This window comes from Haliotis rufescens, unplaced genomic scaffold, assembly GCF_023055435.1.
Source record: "Haliotis rufescens isolate VD_foot unplaced genomic scaffold, xgHalRufe1.0.p SCAF_15, whole genome shotgun sequence".
Lineage (NCBI taxonomy): Eukaryota > Metazoa > Mollusca > Gastropoda > Lepetellida > Haliotidae > Haliotis > Haliotis rufescens.
In genome coordinates this window covers 7797075-7816044 of record NW_025963835.1, presented here as the reverse complement: position 1 = coordinate 7816044, position 18970 = coordinate 7797075, and the positions used below count along the sequence as shown (strand labels likewise).

At 47.7% G+C, this 18970-nt stretch overlaps 1 protein-coding gene across 2 annotated transcripts in view; it reads right to left on the bottom strand.

Moving 5' to 3' along the window:
* The window catches only part of LOC124119271 (carboxypeptidase D-like), an 88577-nt gene that overhangs the window by 22108 nt on the left and 47499 nt on the right, over window positions 1–18970 (bottom strand). For both annotated transcript variants that reach the window (XM_048396101.1, XM_048396102.1), the window contains exons 14-19: window positions 6784–7021; window positions 6213–6321; window positions 3393–3542; window positions 1509–1677; window positions 947–1133; window positions 81–213 (exon numbers count right to left, since the gene is read on the bottom strand). In XM_048396101.1, coding sequence (XP_048252058.1) covers window positions 81–213; window positions 947–1133; window positions 1509–1677; window positions 3393–3542; window positions 6213–6321; window positions 6784–7021 — 986 coding nt within the window. The remainder of the gene's footprint in view (window positions 1–80; window positions 214–946; window positions 1134–1508; window positions 1678–3392; window positions 3543–6212; window positions 6322–6783; window positions 7022–18970) is intronic.

The window sequence follows — 18970 nt, the reverse complement described above, 5'->3', positions numbered from 1 at the left end:
CCCTCTCATGTTACAACACACAACCAATGTCAACCAGTAACACTAGCTCAGTGTATGTACCAGTGTGTAGACAAACCTACCTGGGAAGGCCATGTCCAGGTCCATGTCTCTGCCATTGTTGTGTCCGTGTTTTGACTCACAGCCTTCCTGGGACAATGCCACGCCATCGGGGTTGAGGGATGGCAGGAGGTACAGACGGGTGCTGTCTACAAGCTGCAACACACAACCAGACCAACTTTACTAAGCTGATATCTCTATACCAGGTTCCTGTATGTGATATTTCAATGATCAAGGGGACACAGAATCAACCCTGTCATCCCATATGCACCTTTAATAGGACTGAAGAAACCAAAAAGCAGGATCCGATGAAACACAGGTGTCCAATCAACTAAAACTGAGTAGGAAGGGTCAGAGGGGAATCAGCAGAGGTCATAAAAAATGTAATAAATGACAGGTCCCTAAAAGCCTGCTCTGACATGCAGTGACTGTACGACTCAAAACAAGTTGAAGAACACTAACAATTGGAAGGGTGTGTGTTGCAATACCCACCAGCCATTGCAGATTAACTATAGTTAACTATATTTAGGATGTTCTTTAGTTTTTCGATTTGTTTGATTGTTGTTTAACGCCGCACTCAGCAATATTCCAGCAATATGATGGCGGTCTGTAAAATAATCGAGTCTGGACCAGACAATCCAGTGATTGACATCATGAGCATCGATCCACGCAATTGGAATCGATGACATGCATCAACCAAGTCAGCAAGCCTGACCATCCCATCCCTTTTACGACAAGCATAGTCGCCTTTTATGGCAAGTATGGGTTGCCGAAGATCTATTCTACCCCGGAATCTTCATGGGTGTTCTTTAACTTCCTCTGAGTCATAAAATATTGCCATCACATAAAAATGTAATCCAACTTTCTTCTCTATCACACATGTACTTACATCAGTTATGTAAGAATCTTTCCCATAATTGCGACAGATGTCATCAGCCAGCAGCAGCAGCAGCTCTCTACCCACTGCCTCATTACCATGGATACTGCCCACAAACAAAACCCCTGGGGTGTTGTTCATCCCTGGCTTGTTGAAGTCGGCCATGAGGAGGTCTCGCTTCAGGCTGCTGGTTCCAATACTGCAACAACAACACAGAGAGACATGTACCACACACACACAAAACGTGTCACTGGCAGCCATGAGGAGGTCTCGCTTCAGGCTGCTGGTTCCAATACTGCAACAACAACACAGAGAGACATCTACCATACACACACAACACGTGTCACTGGCATCCATGAGGCGGTCTCGCTTCAGGCTGCTGGTTCTAATACTGCAACAACAACACAGAGAGACATCTACCATACACACACAACACGTGTCACTGGCAGCCATGAGGAGGTCCCGCTTCAGGCTGCTGGTTCCAATACTGCAACAACAACGCAGAGAGACATGTACCATACACACACAACACGTGTCACTGGCATCCAGCTACATGAGCAGCAGTTGTTCTCACCTGTGTATCTTAACAATGTCCTTGCAGGTATTGGTCAGCCCTTGCAGCATGTCCTTGGTTTGTTGATAATTATGATATTCCAGTGAGTCTGCTTCAGGCGTCAACATCATGTTCACCTCACTTGTCAGGTCACTCTCTACGAGGAACTTCTTGTTCAATGACTCATAGCCTGTGGATCATAACAATTCATCACCTTGATGATATGCATTTGTTAGAAGTTGATGGATGACAAAGTTAACACAATAAACATAACAACTCCCAATGTTATATTTGGAAGCCTTCATTCAGGAGGAAGAAGAATGTGCCATCCTCAGAGGTGGTGAACTCCCTGTATGCATTACCTTGTGTCTCCACTTCAGTGGTGTCAGTGCAAACATTACATTGTGTCTCTGCTTCAGTGGTGCCAGTGCAAACATTACCTTGTGTCTCCACTTCAATGGTGTCAGTGCATGTAAACCTTGTGTCTGCTTCAGTGGTGTCAGTGCAAGCATTACCTAGTATCTCTGCTTCAGTGGTGGCAGTGCATGCATTACCTTGTGTCTCTGTTTCAATGGTGTCAGTGCATGCATTACCTTGTGTCTGTTTCAGTGATGTCAGTGCAAGATGCCCTTTTGTCAGATTCAATGGTTTCAGTGCATGCATTACCTTGTGTCTGCTTCAGTGATGTCAGTGCAAGATGGCCTTTTGTCAGATTCAATGGTTTCAGTGCATGCATTACCTTGTGTCTCCACTTCAATGGTGTCAGTGCATGCATAACCTTGTGTCTCTGCTTCAGTGGTGTCAGTGCAAGCATTACCTAGTATCTCTGCTTCAGTGGTGGCAGTGCATGCATTACCTTGTGTCTCTGCTTCAATGGTGTCAGTGCCTGCATTACCTTGTGTCTCTGCTTCAGTGATGTCAGTGCAAGCATTGCCTTTTGTCAGATTCTATGGTTTCAGTGCATGCATTATACCTTGTGTCTCTGCTTCAATGGTTTCAGTGCATGCATTACCTTGTGTCTCTGCTTCAATGGTGTCAGTGCAAGCATTGCCTTGTGTCTGCTTCAGTGGTGTCAGTGCATGCATTACCTTGTCTTTGCTTCAGTGGTGTCAGTGCATGCATTACCTTGTCTCTGCTACAGTGGTGTCAGTGCAAGCATTACCTTGTGGCTGCATCAATGGTGTCAGTGCAAGCATTACCTTGTGTCTGTTTCAGTGGTGTCAGTGCAAGCATTTCCTTGTGTCTGCTCCAATGGTGTCAGTGCCTGCATTACCTTGTGTCTCTGCTTCAGTGATGTCAGTGCAAGCATTGCCTTTTGTCAGTGCATGCATAACCTTGTGTCTCTGCTTCAGTGGTGTCAGTGCAAGCATTACCTAGTATCTCTGCTTCAGTGGTGGCAGTGCATGCATTACCTTGTGTCTCCACTTCAGTGGTGTCAATGCAAGCATTACCTAGTGGCTCTGCTTCAGTGATGTCAGTGCAAGCATTACCCTTTGTCAGCGTCAGTGGTGTCAGTGCATGCATTACCTTGTGTCTCTGCTTCAGTGGTGTCAGTGCAAGCATTACCTTGTGGCTGCATCAATGGTGTCAGTGCAAGCATTACCTTGTGTCTGTTTCAGTGGTGTCAGTGCAAGCATTACCTTGTGTCTGCTCCCATGGTGTCAGTGCAAGCATTACCTTGTGTCTCTGCTCCAATGGTGTCAGTGCAAGCATTACCTTGTGTCTCTGCTTCAATGGTGTAAGTGCAAACATTACCTTGTGTCTGCTTGAGTGGTGTCAGTGCATGCATTACCTTGTCTGTGCTAAAATGGTGTCAGTGCAAGCATTACCTTGTGTTTCTGCTTCAGTGATGTCAGTGCAAGCATTGCCCTTTGTCAGATTCAATGGTGTCAGTGCATGCATTACCTAGTGTATCTGCTTCAATGGTGTGGAAGCCTTCATTCAGGAGGAAGAAGAATGTACCATCCTCAGAGGTGGTGAACTCCCTGTTATCCATCTTGATGACTGCTTCCTTGATGGGGCGGCTGCTGATGTCAGTCACTTGCCCCTGGACACCTGTGTACAGGCAGCAGTCTTGTGAGGGGAACACTAAACTGCAGTGACTGAGTGAATGAGTTACCACTTTACATCATGACAGTATTGCAGTCAGAACACATTTGTTTACCATTAAAGGCCTGTTGAACAAGAACAGTAAAAGAGTTTAGAGTTAAGCACCACTTTCTATATATTTCCATATAAAATGTCCATTTTTGAAAACTAGTGATATGTTTGTTCCATTGCAATAGTTCTCTGACTTCCCTTTGCTCCCTCTATGTCTTGGCATCAAATGAGATAGATATTTATCAAGGTAAGATCAATGTTATATTTAGATATTTCCAAATGATGTATGGAATATATGAAAACAAAGAAGAAATAGTGCTTATCTTTCTTCATGGAGAATATATTAACAACAGTGAAATCTGGGCTACCACATGGGTTACCCCAGCTATGCCACCTGACTTCTGGTCATGGGGACCCCCAGTACCTGGCTCCCTACATGATGTTGCTGAAGGAGTTTTTTGTGAACATAAGCCATTACATAAAAATGCAATGGCAAACTCAATAAAAACATAACATTATGATCAGACTTGTGTGTCAATGACAGGGGAACAATAATTTTCACAATACAAAAAGAGTTATCAGGAGATGACATATTACCATTCTGGTTTAACTCGGAAATAGAGTTTTGGCCATTGGATACATTCAGTTCAGTGGAGCAAAAAATAATGCTCTTCAGTATTTTCAACACCCTAAATCATCAAAAGGCACCAGTTCACCACTAGACTGATCTTTTAGGAAGTTTCATCTAGAAATATTCAATATATAATCAACAACAACAGTTCCTGTGACACCAATATTTTAGTGTATTTTTCAAACAAGTTTGGTTTTCAATATTGTAGTACATGTATGGAATCAAGTCACAAAACGCAACTGCTACAGAAAAGCATGCATTACATTCAAAAGTTGACTTTTATGCAAGCCCCATGCATTTCACAACCAAAGAATGGGTATTAAAACATGTGCGTTAACAGGATTCCATATGCATTGTTTAGCATCGTACTGACAACAACCACTCAGAAAAAACCCATTATACTATATTATAAATATACAACATTACGAAATGCCACGCCTGTTGCAAACAACTTAACGTCCACAGAAACACCATTTGGTGTTTATGGCAACGTTGACAACAGACGAATGCAGTCAGAGAGACCATCCTCGGAGTGGCAGGCCACGCGTAACCAATAATCTACAAGACAACTGGATTATCTTCACAAACTGTACGTCGTCGCCTCAGATGTGAAGGCATTGTCGCCAGAAGACCCGCCAGATGTCCCATTTTGACAGGAAACCACCGTCAAGCATGTCTACAGTGGTGCAGACAGCATCTACGCTGGACGGCAATGCAGTGGGGACAAGTTCTATTCACTGACGAGTTTTGTTTTCACCTCAGCCACGGCGATGGACGGATTCGAGTGTACCAATGTCGAGGTGAACGTTACGTCAATCATTGTGTCTAGAAGAAGATCGGTTTAGGGGCGGCAGCGTTATGGTATGGGGTGGGATTACAGCAAGACAGGGAACCCGTTTGATAGTGGTAGAGGGAAATCTCAATGAACAGCGCTACCGCCACGAGATCATTGGCCCTGTTGTTCTACCGTTTTTGTGTCATCATTGCCCAAGCATAATCTTTCAACATGACAACGCCTGGCCTCATATTGCCCAACTTGTGCAGGATTCTCTTCAACAAAACAACGTGAATGTCATCCCCTGGCCGGCTCGCTCCCCTGATCTCTATCGAGCACATGTCGGATGAGATGGATCGGCACCTTCGACGTCAACCACGTGTTCCACAGACACTCCAGGAACATGCTCCAGCAGATATGGACAGATATCCCACAGGACTTTGAGCGATGCCTGGTCCATTCCATGAGACGAAGATGTGTTGCTTGCATCGCAACCAGAAGTGGACACACACACTTTTGATTTGTAAATTGCCATTTTGGCATGTTCATGTTTTTTTTATGAAATCACGCATTTTCTGAAGTCAGTATGGCAAATTAAACTATTTGAACACTTACAGGAGTCTTTTTATCTGTTGCAAATCGAATTTCAAGATTTGGTGAAAAACATAACTTTGCATCAAATCTTATTCAAAGTCACAGGAACTTTTGTTGTTCAGTATATTTTAGTTCTGCTCCGGAAACGAGCACTTTCATTGTTTTCAGTCCAAGTTGTCATGATGAAAATAAACAAAAAGTAAACAAATAAAACTTCCAAATCGTCAAAAGGCACCAGTTGACCACTAGATTGATGTGTATAGCAAGTTCCATCCACAAAGAGTCATTAGTTTTGGCATTCTTCTCGGGAAACAAGCAATAGCCTCGTTTACAGTTTACGTCCAAATTGTTGTCATGAAAAAAATACAAATAATATAAAAATTAAAAACCCAAAACATCAAAAGGCATGACCTGTATAGGTTTAGGAGTTCTGCTCCAGAAATGGAAAATGGACAGCTGATGAACAGATATGCTGATCGCTATATCCCTCCTGTTTTGAATGAATCACCATCACACATCAGCGGTAGAAAAAGAAATATAAACTATTAATAAATCAAAATTCCATTCTGATGACTTCTATCTACAAAAGAGGTTTGACTTCACTTCTGACACTACTCAGACCTACCCTGTAGGGTTTTAAGTAGAGTGTTCATCAAGGGGTTGAGATTGGACATCCACAGGCTCGGCAGCATGTCTGGAGGGGGGTATTTACAACAGCTGATGTAGGCACACAACTGGAACAGGACAAGAAACTCACGCTGGTATTGCCACCATCATGTCACTTTGAAACTTACTTGTCAGCTTCCTTACTCAAACATGCATCTCTTCCTAGTTAGTTATGCAGTTATTTGGCAGTAAATATCAACTGAATTCTCTATAAAGCATGGAGAGTTGAAGCTAAGGTTTGAATGAACATGAAAATGAATGAAAATATACTGGTTGCTTTACATGTGGCAACTTCACTGCAGAGACATGTAGAGGAAATCTTTTATCATTAGTTTACTGTGTCAACATTTTTGCTTGTCTGGAAGAAAACATGATAAGTTACATATAAAAGTTTGATATATTTTGAGCAATTGTATAAACTATGTTCAATTGGCAGATATACCTCATTGTCATAAGTTTCAATTCCCTCATAAAACATGAACCATTCACTGGTACCATGCAGTGTTGTCTACAGGCATTCATTTACTAACCATAAAAGTGTGATGTTTATCATACGCCCAGTCCATCAGGGGGGCTGCTTTGCCATCAGGGTTGATGTCAGCCCCATGCTTGACTCCCTCCAGGCCTGACCCACTGCAGGTGCCCGACTCGTACATGGCCGTGTTGGCTGCGGCGTAGGTGTGGGCCAGGGTCTGCAGCACTGGGTCGTCCTCCGTCAACGCCGTGTAGACCCCAGATTCTCCCATCACCTCGGAGTTGCGGGGGATGCTGAAACAGCAAGTGGGTGGTGAGTTGGACAAACAGGTGTACAACAAGGGTAAAGGCACTCAGGACCAATACGACAATTGTTGTCTTATGCCACACCCAGCAATGTTACAGCTGTATGACAGTTGTCTGTAAATAATAGTCTGGACCAGACATTCCAGTGATTAATATTATGAGCCTACTATCCATGTCTTTGGGGTATAATGACACACAATCAACAAAGTCACTGCGCTTGACAAATCAATCAGTTAAATTGCCTCTTTCCACCAGTTTGGTCCTGGAATCCTCATGTGGTATGACAGTATGACAGTATGAGTGTCACAGCATGACGGTAAGATGGTATAAGCGCAATCCTCCAAGTCGGACCAACCAAGCCAGTTGCCCTTTACAGGAAGTAAAAGACCTAGAGATCTATTCTAACCAAGGTTGATATCAAAACAGGGAGCAACACATGAGGTGTCTAATTGTCCCTGTTTTATCATTCACAAATATGTCCTTGACCTATCTCAGTCATGTGTACCTGTGTTTCAAGCAAAGCTGATGTTTGAGTCCAGCAAGCTATGGATGAGGTCAGCAGCCTGTGGGTGAGGTCAGCAAGCTCTGGGTATTTCCAGCAAGCTGTGGGTGACGTCAACTAGCTCTGGGTATTACAGCAAGCTATGGGTGAGGCCAACTAGCTCTGGGTATTTCCAGCAAGCTGTGGGTGAGGTCAACTAGCAATAGATATTTCCAGCAAGCTGTGGGTGAGGTCAGCTAGCTCTGGGTATTTCCAGCAAGCTGTGGGTGAGGCCAACTATCTCTTCATATTTCCAGCAAGCTGTGGGTGAGGTCAACTAGCTCTGGGTATTTCCAGCAAGCTATGGGTTGGGTCAACTAGCTCTGGGTATTTCCAGCAAGCTGTGGGTGAGGTCAACTAGCTCTGGGTATTTCCAGCAAGCTGTGGGTGAGGTCAACTAGCTCTGGGTATTTCCAGCAAGCTATGGGTGAGGTCAACTAGCTCTGGGTATTTCCAGCAATCTAAGGGTGAGGTCAACTAGCTCTGGGTATTACAGCAAGCTACGGGTGAGGTCAACAAGCACTGGGTATTTCCAGCAAGCTATGGGTGAGGCCAGCTAGCTCTGGGTATTTCCAGCAAGCTGTGGATGAGGTCAACAAGCACTGGGTATTTCCAGCTAGCTGCGGGTGAGGCCAGCTAGCTCTGGGTATTTCCAGCAAGCTGTGGGTGAGGTCAACCAGCTCTGAGTATTTCCAGCAAGCTATGGGTGAGGTCAACTAGCTCTGGGTATTTCCAGCAATCTAAGGGTGAGGTCAACTAGCTCTGGGTATTTCCAGCAAGCTATGGGTGAGGGCAACAAGCAATGGGTATTTCCAGCAAGCTATGGGTGAGGCCAGCTAGCTCTGGGTATTTCCAGCTAGCTGCGGGTGAGGCCAGCTAGCTCTGGGTATTTCCAGCAAGCTGTGGGTGAGGTCAACTAGCTCTGGGTATTTCCAGCAAGCTATGGGTGAGGTCATCTAGCTCTGGGTATTTCCAGCAAGCTGTGGGTGAGGTCAACTACCTCTAGGTATTTCCAGCAAGCTATGGGTGGGATCAACTAGCTCTGGATATTTCCAGCAAGCTATGGATGGGGTCAACCAGCTCTGGGTATTTCCAGCAAGCTGTTGGTGAGGCCAGCTAGCTCTGGGTATTTCCAGCAAGCAGTGGGTGAGGCCAACTAGCTCTGGGTATTTCCAGCAAGCTATGGGTGGGGTCAACTAGCTCTGGGTATTTCCAGCAAGCTGTGGGTGAGGTAAACTAGCTCTGGGTATTTCCAGCAAGCTATGGGTGAGGTCAACTAGCTCTTGGTATTTCCAGCAAGCTATGGGTGAGGTCAACTAGCTCTGGGTATTACAGCAAGCTTCGGGTGAGGTCAACTAGCTCTGGGTATTTCCAAAAAGCTATGGTTAATTCAACTAGCTCTGAGTATTACAGCAAGCCATGGGTGAGGTCAACAAGCACTGGGTATTTCCAGCAAGCTATGGGTGAGGCCAGCTAGCTCTGGGTATTTCCAGCAAGCTGTGGGTGAGGTCAACAAGCACTGGGTATTTCCAGCTAGCTGTGGGTGAGGCCAGCTAGCTCTGGGTATTTCCAGCAAGCTGTTGGTGAGGCTAACTAGCTCTGGGTATTTCCAGCAAGCTATGGGTGAGGTCAACTAGCTCTGGGTATTTCCAAAAAGCTATGGGTGAGTTCAACTAGCTCTTGGTATTACAGCAAGCTGTGGGTGAGGTCAACTAGCTCTGGGTATTTCCAGCAAGCTATGGGTGAGGTCAACTACCTCTAGGTATTTCCAGCAAGCTATGGGTGGGATCAACTAGCTCTGGATATTTCCAGCAAGCTATGGATGGGGTCAACCAGCTCTGGGTATTTCCAGCAAGCTGTGGGTGAGGTCAACTAGCTCTGGGTATTTCCAGCAAGCTATGGGTGAGGTCAACTAGCTCTGGGTATTTCCAGCAATCTAAGGGTGAGGTCAACTAGCTCTGGGTATTACAGCAAGCTACGGGTGAGGTCAACAAGCACTGGGTATTTCCAGCAAGCTATGGGTGAGGCCAGCTAGCTCTGGGTATTTCCAGCAAGCTGTGGGTGAGGTCAACAAGCACTGGGTAATTCCAGCTAGCTGCGGGTGAGGTCAGCTAGCTCTGGGTATTTCCAGCAAGCTGTGGGTGAGGTCAACTAGCTCTGGGTATTTCCAGCAGGCTATGGGTGAGGTTATCTAGCTCTGGGTATTTCCAGCAAGCTATGGGTGAGGTCAACTACCTCTAGGTATTTCCAGCAAGCTATGGGTGGGATCAACTAGCTCTGGATATTTCCAGCAAGCTATGGATGGGGTCAACCACCTCTGGATATTTCCAGCAAGCTGTTGGTGATGCCAGCTAGCTCTGGGTATTTCCAGCAAGCTGTGGGTGAGGCCAACTAGCTCTGCGTATTTCCAGCAAGCTATGGGTGAGGTCAACTAGCTCTGGGTATTTCCAGCAAGCTGTGGGTGAGGTAAACTAGCTCTGGGTATTTCCAGCAAGCTGTGGGTGAGGCCAACTAGCTCTGGGTATTTCCAGCAAGCTATGGGTGAGGCAAGCTAGCTCTGGGTATTTCCAGCAAGCTGTGGGTGAGGTCAACAAGCACTGGGTATTTCCAGCTAGCTGCGGGTGAGGTCAGCTAGCTCTGGGTATTTCCAGCAAGCTGTGGGTGAGGTCAACTAGCTCTGGGTATTTCCAGCAAGCTGTTGGTGAGGCCAGCTAGCTCTGGGTATTTCCAGCAAGCTGTGGGTGAGGTAAACTAGCTCTGGGTATTTCCAGCAAGCTGTGGGTGAGGTCAACTAGCTCTGGGTATTTCCAGCAAGCTATGGGTGAGGTCAACTAGCTCTTGGTATTTCCAGCAATCTATGGGTGAGGTCAACTAGCTCTGGGTATTTCCAGCAAGCTATGGGTGAGGTCATCTAGCTCTGGGTATTACAGCAAGCTATGGGTGAGGTCAACTAGCTCTGGGTATTTCCAAAAAGCTATGGGTGAGGCCAACTAGCTCTGGGTATTACAGCAAACTATGGGTGAGGTCAACTAGCTCTGGGTATTTCCATCAAGCTATGGGTGAGGTCAACTAGCTCTGGGTATTACAGGAAGCTATGGGTGAGGTCAACTAGCTCTGGGTATTTCCAGCAAGCTGTGGGTGAGGTCAACTACCTCTGGGTATTTCCAGCAAGCTATGAGTTGGGTCAACTAGCTCTGGGTATTTCCAGAAAGCTATGGGTGAGGTCAACTAGCTCTGGGTATTTCCAGCAAGCTGTGGGTGAGGCCAACTAGCTCTGGGTATTTCGTGCAATCTATGGATGAGGTCAACTAGCTCTGGGTATTTCTAGCAAGCTATGGGTGAGGTCAACTAGCTCTTGGTATTTCCAGCAATCTATGGGTGAGGTCAACTAGCTCTGGGTATTTCCAGCAATCTATGGGTGAGGTCAACTAGCTCTGGGTATTACAGCAAGCTATGGGTGAGGTCAACTAGCTCTGGATATTTCCAAAAAGCTATGGGTGTGGTCAACTAGCTCTGGGTATTACAGCAAACTATGGGTGAGGTCAACTAGCTCTGGGTATTTCCAGCAAGCTGTGGGTGAGGTCAACTAGCTCTGGGTATTTCCAGCAAGCTGTGGGTGAGGTCAACTAGCTCTGGGTATTTCCAGCCAGCTATAGGTGAGGTCAACTAGCTCTGGGTATTTCCAGCAAGCTATGGGTGAGGTCAACTAGCTCCGGATATTTCCAGGAAGCTATGGGTGAGGTCAACTAGCTCTGGGTATTTCCAGCAATCTCTGGGTGAGGTCAACTAGCTCTGGGTATTTCCAGCAAGCTGTTGGTGATGCCAGCTAGCTCTGGGTATTTCCAGCAAGCTGTGGGTGAGGTCAACTAGCTCTGGGTATTACAGCAAGCTGTGGGTGACGTCAACTAGCTCTGGGTATTTCCAGCAAGCTATGGGTGAGGTCAACTACCTCTAGGTATTTCCAGCAAGCTATGGGTGGGATCAACTAGCTCTGGGTATTTCCAGCAAGCTATGGATGGGGTCAACCAGGGCTGGGTATTTTCAGTGAGTGATTGAGTTTGATTTTACGCCGCTTTTAGCAATATTCCAGCAATATCACGGCGGGGGACACCAGAAATGGGCTTCACACATTGTACCCATGTCGGGAATCGAACCCGGGTCCTCGGCGTGGCGAGCGAACGCTTTAACCATCAGGCTAACCGACCGCCCCGGGTATTTCAGGGTGGCTGTTGGTGAGGCCAGCTAGCTCGTGGTATTTCCAGCAAGCTGTGGGTGAGGCCAACTAGCTCTGGGTATTTCCAGCAAGCTATGGGTGAGGTCAACTAGCTCTGAGTATTTCCAGCAAGCTATGGGTGAGGTCAACTACCTCTAGGTATTTCCAGCAAGCTATGGGTTGGGTCAACTAGCTCTGGGTATTTCCAGCAAGCTATGGGTGAGGTCAACTAGCTCTGGGTATTTCCAGCAAGCTGTGGGTGAGGCCAACTAGCTCTGGGTATTTCCAGCAATCTATGGGTGAGGTCAACTAGCTCTGGGTATTTCCAGCAAGCTATGGGTGAGGTCAACTAGCTCTGGGTATTACAGCAAGCTTCGGGTGAGGTCAACTAGCTCTGGGTATTTCCAAAAAGCTATGGTTAATTCAACTAGCTCTGAGTATTACAGCAAGCCATGGGTGAGGTCAACAAGCACTGGGTATTTCCAGCAAGCTATGGGTGAGGCCAGCTAGCTCTGGGTATTTCCAGCAAGCTGTGGGTGAGGTCAACAAGCACTGGGTATTTCCAGCTAGCTGCGGGTGAGGCCAGCTAGCTCTGGGTATTTCCAGCAAGCTGTGGGTGAGGCTAACTAGCTCTGGGTATTTCCAGCAAGCTATGGGTGAGGTCAACTAGCTCTGGGTATTTCCAAAAAGCTATGGGTGAGTTCAACTAGCTCTTGGTATTACAGCAAGCTGTGGGTGAGGTCAACTAGCTCTGGGTATTTCCAGCAAGCTATGGGTGAGGTCAACTACCTCTAGGTATTTCCAGCAAGCTATGGGTGGGATCAACTAGCTCTGGATATTTCCAGCAAGCTATGGATGGGGTCAACCAGCTCTGGGTATTTCCAGCAAGCTGTGGGTGAGGTCAACTAGCTCTGGGTATTTCCAGCAAGCTATGGGTGAGGTCAACTAGCTCTGGGTATTTCCAGCAATCTAAGGGTGAGGTCAACTAGCTCTGGGTATTACAGCAAGCTACGGGTGAGGTCAACAAGCACTGGGTATTTCCAGCAAGCTATGGGTGAGGCCAGCTAGCTCTTGGTATTTCCAGCAAGCTGTGGGTGAGGTCAACAAGCACTGGGTAATTCCAGCTAGCTGCGGGTGAGGTCAGCTAGCTCTGGGTATTTCCAGCAAGCTGTGGGTGAGGTCAACTAGCTCTGGGTATTTCCAGCAGGCTATGGGTGAGGTTATCTAGCTCTGGGTATTTCCAGCAAGCTATGGGTGAGGTCAACTACCTCTAGGTATTTCCAGCAAGCTATGGGTGGGATCAACTAGCTCTGGATATTTCCAGCAAGCTATGGATGGGGTGAACCACCTCTGGGTATTTCCAGCAAGCTGTTGGTGATGCCAGCTAGCTCTGGGTATTTCCAGCAAGCTGTGGGTGAGGCCAACTAGCTCTGCGTATTTCCAGCAAGCTATGGGTGAGGTCAACTAGCTCTGGGTATTTCCAGCAAGCTGTGGGTGAGGTAAACTAGCTCTGGGTATTTCCAGCAAGCTGTGGGTGAGGCCAACTAGCTCTGGGTATTTCCAGCAAGCTATGGGTGAGGCCAGCTAGCTCTGGGTATTTCCAGCAAGCTGTGGGTGAGGTCAACAAGCACTGGGTATTTCCAGCTAGCTGCGGGTGAGGTCAGCTAGCTCTGGGTATTTCCAGCAAGCTGTGGGTGAGGTCAACTAGCTCTGGGTATTTCCAGCAAGCTGTTGGTGAGGCCAGCTAGCTCTGGGTATTTCCAGCAAGCTGTGGGTGAGGTAAACTAGCTCTGGGTATTTCCAGCAAGCTGTGGGTGAGGCCAACTAGCTCTGGGTATTTCCAGCAAGCTATGGGTGAGGTCAACTAGCTCTTGGTATTTCCAGCAATCCATGGGTGAGGTCAACCAGCTCTGGGTATTTCCAGCAAGCTTTGGGTGAGGTCATCTAGCTCTGGGTATTACAGCAAGCTATGGGTGAGGTCAACTAGCTCTGGGTATTTCCAGCAATCTATGGGTGAGGTCAACTAGTTCTGGGTATTTCCAGCGAGCTATGCGTGAGGTCAACTAGCTCTGGGTATTTCCAAAAAGCTATGGGTGAGTTCAACTAGCTCTTGGTATTACAGCAAGCTGTGGGTGAGGTCAACTAGCTCTGGGTATTTCCAGCAAGCTATGGGTGAGGTCAACTACCTCTAGGTATTTCCAGCAAGCTATGGGTGGGATCAACTAGCTCTGGATATTTCCAGCAAGCTATGGATGGGGTCAACCAGCTCTGGGTATTTCCAGCAAGCTGTGGGTGAGGTCAACTAGCTCTGGGTATTTCCAGCAAGCTATGGGTGAGGTCAACTAGCTCTGGGTATTTCCAGCAATCTAAGGGTGAGGTCAACTAGCTCTGGGTATTACAGCAAGCTACGGGTGAGGTCAACAAGCACTGGGTATTTCCAGCAAGCTATGGGTGAGGCCAGCTAGCTGTGGGTATTTCCAGCAAGCTGTGGGTGAGGTCAACGAGCACTGGGTAATTCCAGCTAGCTGCGGGTGAGGTCAGCTAGCTCTGGGTATTTCCAGCAAGCTGTGGGTGAGGTCAACTAGCTCTGGGTATTTCCAGCAAGCTATGGGTGAGGTTATCTAGCTCTGGGTATTTCCAGCAAGCTATGGGTGAGGTCAACTACCTCTAGGTATTTCCAGCAAGCTATGGGTGGGATCAACTAGCTCTGGATATTTCCAGCAAGCTATGGATGGGGTCAACCAGCTCTGGGTATTTCCAGCAAGCTGTTGGTGATGCCAGCTAGCTCTGGGTATTTCCAGCAAGCTATGGGTGAGGTCAACTACCTCTAGGTATTTCCAGCAAGCTATGGGTGGGATCAACTAGCTCTGGATATTTCCAGCAAGCTATGGATGGGGTGAACCACCTCTGGGTATTTCCAGCAAGCTGTTGGTGATGCCAGCTAGCTCTGGGTATTTCCAGCAAGCTGCGGGTGAGGCCAACTAGCTCTGCGTATTTCCAGCAAGCTATGGGTGAGGTCAACTAGCTCTGGGTATTTCCAGCAAGCTGTGGGTGAGGTAAACTAGCTCTGGGTATTTCCAGCAAGCTGTGGGTGAGGCCAACTAGCTCTGGGTATTTCCAGCAAGCTATGGGTGAGGCCAGCTAGCTCTGGGTATTTCCAGCAAGCTGTGGGTGAGGTCAACAAGCACTGGGTATTTCCAGCTAGCTGCGGGTGAGGTCAACTAGCTCTGGGTATTTCCAGCAAGCTGTGGGTGAGGTCAACTAGCTCTGGGTATTTCCAGCAAGCTGTTGGTGAGGCCAGCTAGCTCTGGGTATTTCCAGCAAGCTGTGGGTGAGGTAAACTAGCTCTGGGTATTTCCAGCAAGCTGTGGGTGAGGCCAACTAGCTCTGGGTATTTCCAGCAAGCTATGGGTGAGGTCAACTAGCTCTTGGTATTTCCAGCAATCCATGGGTGAGGTCAACCAGCTCTGGGTATTTCCAGCAAGCTATGGGTGAGGTCATCTAGCTCTGGGTATTACAGCAAGCTATGGGTGAGGTCAACTAGCTCTGGGTATTTCCAAAAAGCTATGGGTGAGGCCAACTAGCTCTGGGTATTACAGCAAACTATGGGTGAGGTCAACTAGCTCTGGGTATTTCCATCAAGCTATGGGTGAGGTCAACTAGCTCTGGGTATTACAGGAAGCTATGGGTGAGGTCAACTAGCTCTGGGTATTTCCAGCAAGCTGTGGGTGAGGTCAACTACCTCTGGGTATTTCCAGCAAGCTATGGGTTGGGTCAACTAGCTCTGGGTATTTCCAGAAAGCTATGGGTGAGGTCAACTAGCTCTGGGTATTTCCAGCAAGCTGTGGGTGAGGCCAACTAGCTCTGGGTATTTCGTGCAATCTATGGATGAGGTCAACTAGCTCTGGGTATTTCCAGCAAGCTATGGGTGAGGTCAACTAGCTCTGGGTATTACAGCAAGCTATGGGTGAGGTCAACTAGCTCTGAGTATTTCCAAAAATCTATGGTTAGGTCAACTAGCTCTGGGTATTACAGCAAGCCATGGGTGAGGTCAACAAGCACTGGGTATTTCTAGCAAGCTGTGGGTGAGGCCAGCTATCTCTGGGTATTTCCAGCAAGCTTTGGATGGGGTCAACTGCCTCTAGGTATTTCCAGCAAGCTATGGGTGGGGTCAACTAACTCTGGATATTTCCAGCAAGCTATGGATGGGGTCAATCAGCTCTGGGTATTTCCAGCAAGCTGTGGGTGAGGTCAACTAGCTCTGGGTATTTCCAGCAAGCTGTGGGTGAGGTCAACTAGCTCTGGGTATTTCCAGCAAGCTATGGGTGAGGTCAACTACCTCTAGGTATTTTCAGCAAGCTATGGGTGGGATCAACTAGCTCTGGATATTTCCAGCAAGCTATGGATGGGGTCAACCAGCTCTGGGTATTTCCAGCAAGCTGTGGGTGAGGTCAACTAGCTCTGGGTATTTCCAGCAAGCTATGGGTGAGGTCAACTAGCTCTGGGTATTTCCAGCAATCTAAGGGTGAGGTCAACTAGCTCTGGGTATTACAGCAAGCTACGGGTGAGGTCAACAAGCACTGGGTATTTCCAGCAAGCTATGGGTGAGGCCAGCTAGCTGTGGGTATTTCCAGCAAGCTGTGGGTGAGGTCAACGAGCACTGGGTAATTCCAGCTAGCTGCGGGTGAGGTCAGCTAGCTCTGGGTATTTCCAGCAAGCTGTGGGTGAGGTCAACTAGCTCTGGGTATTTCCAGCAAGCTATGGGTGAGGTTATCTAGCTCTGGGTATTTCCAGCAAGCTATGGGTGAGGTCAACTACCTCTAGGTATTTCCAGCAAGCTATGGGTGGGATCAACTAGCTCTGGATATTTCCAGCAAGCTATGGATGGGGTGAACCACCTCTGGGTATTTCCAGCAAGCTGTTGGTGATGCCAGCTAGCTCTGGGTATTTCCAGCAAGCTGTGGGTGAGGCCAACTAGCTCTGCGTATTTCCAGCAAGCTATGGGTGAGGTCAACTAGCTCTGGGTATTTCCAGCAAGCTGTGGGTGAGGTAAACTAGCTCTGGGTATTTCCAGCAAGCTGTGGGTGAGGCCAACTAGCTCTGGGTATTTCCAGCAAGCTATGGGTGAGGCCAGCTAGCTCTGGGTATTTCCAGCAAGCTGTGGGTGAGGTCAACAAGCACTGGGTATTTCCAGCTAGCTGCGGGTGAGGTAAACTAGCTCTGGGTATTTCCAGCAAGCTGTGGGTGAGGTCAACTAGCTCTGGGTATTTCCAGCAAGCTGTTGGTGAGGCCAACTAGCTCTGGGTATTTCCAGCAAGCTATGGGTGAGGTCATCTAGCTCTGGGTATTACAGCAAGCTATGGGTGAGGTCAACTAGCTCTGGGTATTTCCAAAAAGCTATGGGTGAGGCCAACTAGCTCTGGGTATTACAGCAAACTATGGGTGAGGTCAACTAGCTCTGGGTATTTCCATCAAGCTATGGGTGAGGTCAACTAGCTCTGGGTATTACAGGAAGCTATGGGTGAGGTCAACTAGCTCTGGGTATTTCCAGCAAGCTGTGGGTGAGGTCAACTACCTCTGGGTATTTCCAGCAAGCTATGGGTTGGGTCAACTAGCTCTGGGTATTTCCAGAAAGCTATGGGTGAGGTCAACTAGCTCTGGGTATTTCCAGCAAGCTGTGGGTGAGGCCAACTAGCTCTGGGTATTTCGTGCAATCTATGGATGAGGTCAACTAGCTCTGGGTATTTCCAGCAAGCTATGGGTGAGGTCAACTAGCTCTGGGTATTACAGCAAGCTATGGGTGAGGTCAACTAGCTCTGAGTATTTCCAAAAATCTATGGTTAGGTCAACTAGCTCTGGGTATTACAGCAAGCCATGGTGAGGTCAACAAGCACTGGGTATTTCTAGCAAGCTGTGGGTGAGGCCAGCTATCTCTGGGTATTTCCAGCAAGCTTTGGATGGGGTCAACTGCCTCTAGGTATTTCCAGCAAGCTATGGGTGGGATCAACTAACTCTGGATATTTCCAGCAAGCTATGGATGGGGTCAACCAGCTCTGGGTATTTCCAGCAAGCTATAGGTGAGGTCAACTAGCTCTGGGTATTTCCAGCAAGCTGTGGGTGAGGTCAACTAGCTCTGGGTATTTCCAGCAAGCTATGGGTGAGGTCAACTAGCTCTGGGTATTTTCAGCAATCTAAGGGTGATGTCAACTAGCTCTGGGTATTACAGCAAGCTACGGGTGAGGTCAACAAGCACTGGGTATTTCCAGCAAGCTGTGGGTGAGGCCAGCTAGCTCTGGGTATTTCCAGCAAGCTGTGGGTGAGGTCAACAAGCACTGGGTATTTCCAGCTAGCTGCGGGTGAGGCCAGCTAGCTCTGGGTATTTCCAGCAAGCTGTGGGTGAGGCCAACTAGCTCTGGGTATTTCCAGCAAGCTATGGGTGAGGTAAACTAGCTCTGGGTATTTCCAGCAAGCTGTGGGTGAGGTAAACTAGCTCTGGGTATTTCCAGCAAGCTGTGGGTGAGGCCAACTAGCTCTGGGTATTTCCAGCAAGCTATGGGTGAGGTCAACTAGCTCTGGGTATTTCCAGCAATCTATGGGTGAGGTCAACCAGCTCTGGGTATTTCCAGCAAGCTATGGGTGAGGTCAACTAGCTCTGGGTATTACAGCAAGCTATGGTTGAGGTCAACTAGCTCTGGGTATTTCCAAAAAGCTATGGGTGAGGTCAACTAGCTCTGGGTATTATAGCAAACTATGGGTGAGGTCAACTAGCTCTGGGTATTTCCATCAAGCTGTGGGTGAGGTCAACTAGCTCTGGGTATTTCCAGCAAGCTACGGGTGAGGTCAAGTAGCTCTGGATATTTCCAGGAAGCTATGGGTGAGGTCAACTAGCTCTGGGTATTTCCAGCAATCTATGGGTGAGGTCAACTAGTTCTGGGTATTTCCAGCGAGCTATGCGTGAGGTCAACTAGCTCTGGGTATTTCCAAAAAGCTATGGGTGAGTTCAACTAGCTCTTGGTATTACAGCAAGCTGTGGGTGAGGTCAACTAGCTCTGGGTATTTCCAAAAAGCTATGGGTGAGGTCAACTACCTCTAGGTATTTCCAGCAAGCTATGGGTGGGATCAACTAGCTCTGGATATTTCCAGCAAGCTATGGATGGGGTCAACCAGCTCTGGGTATTTCCAG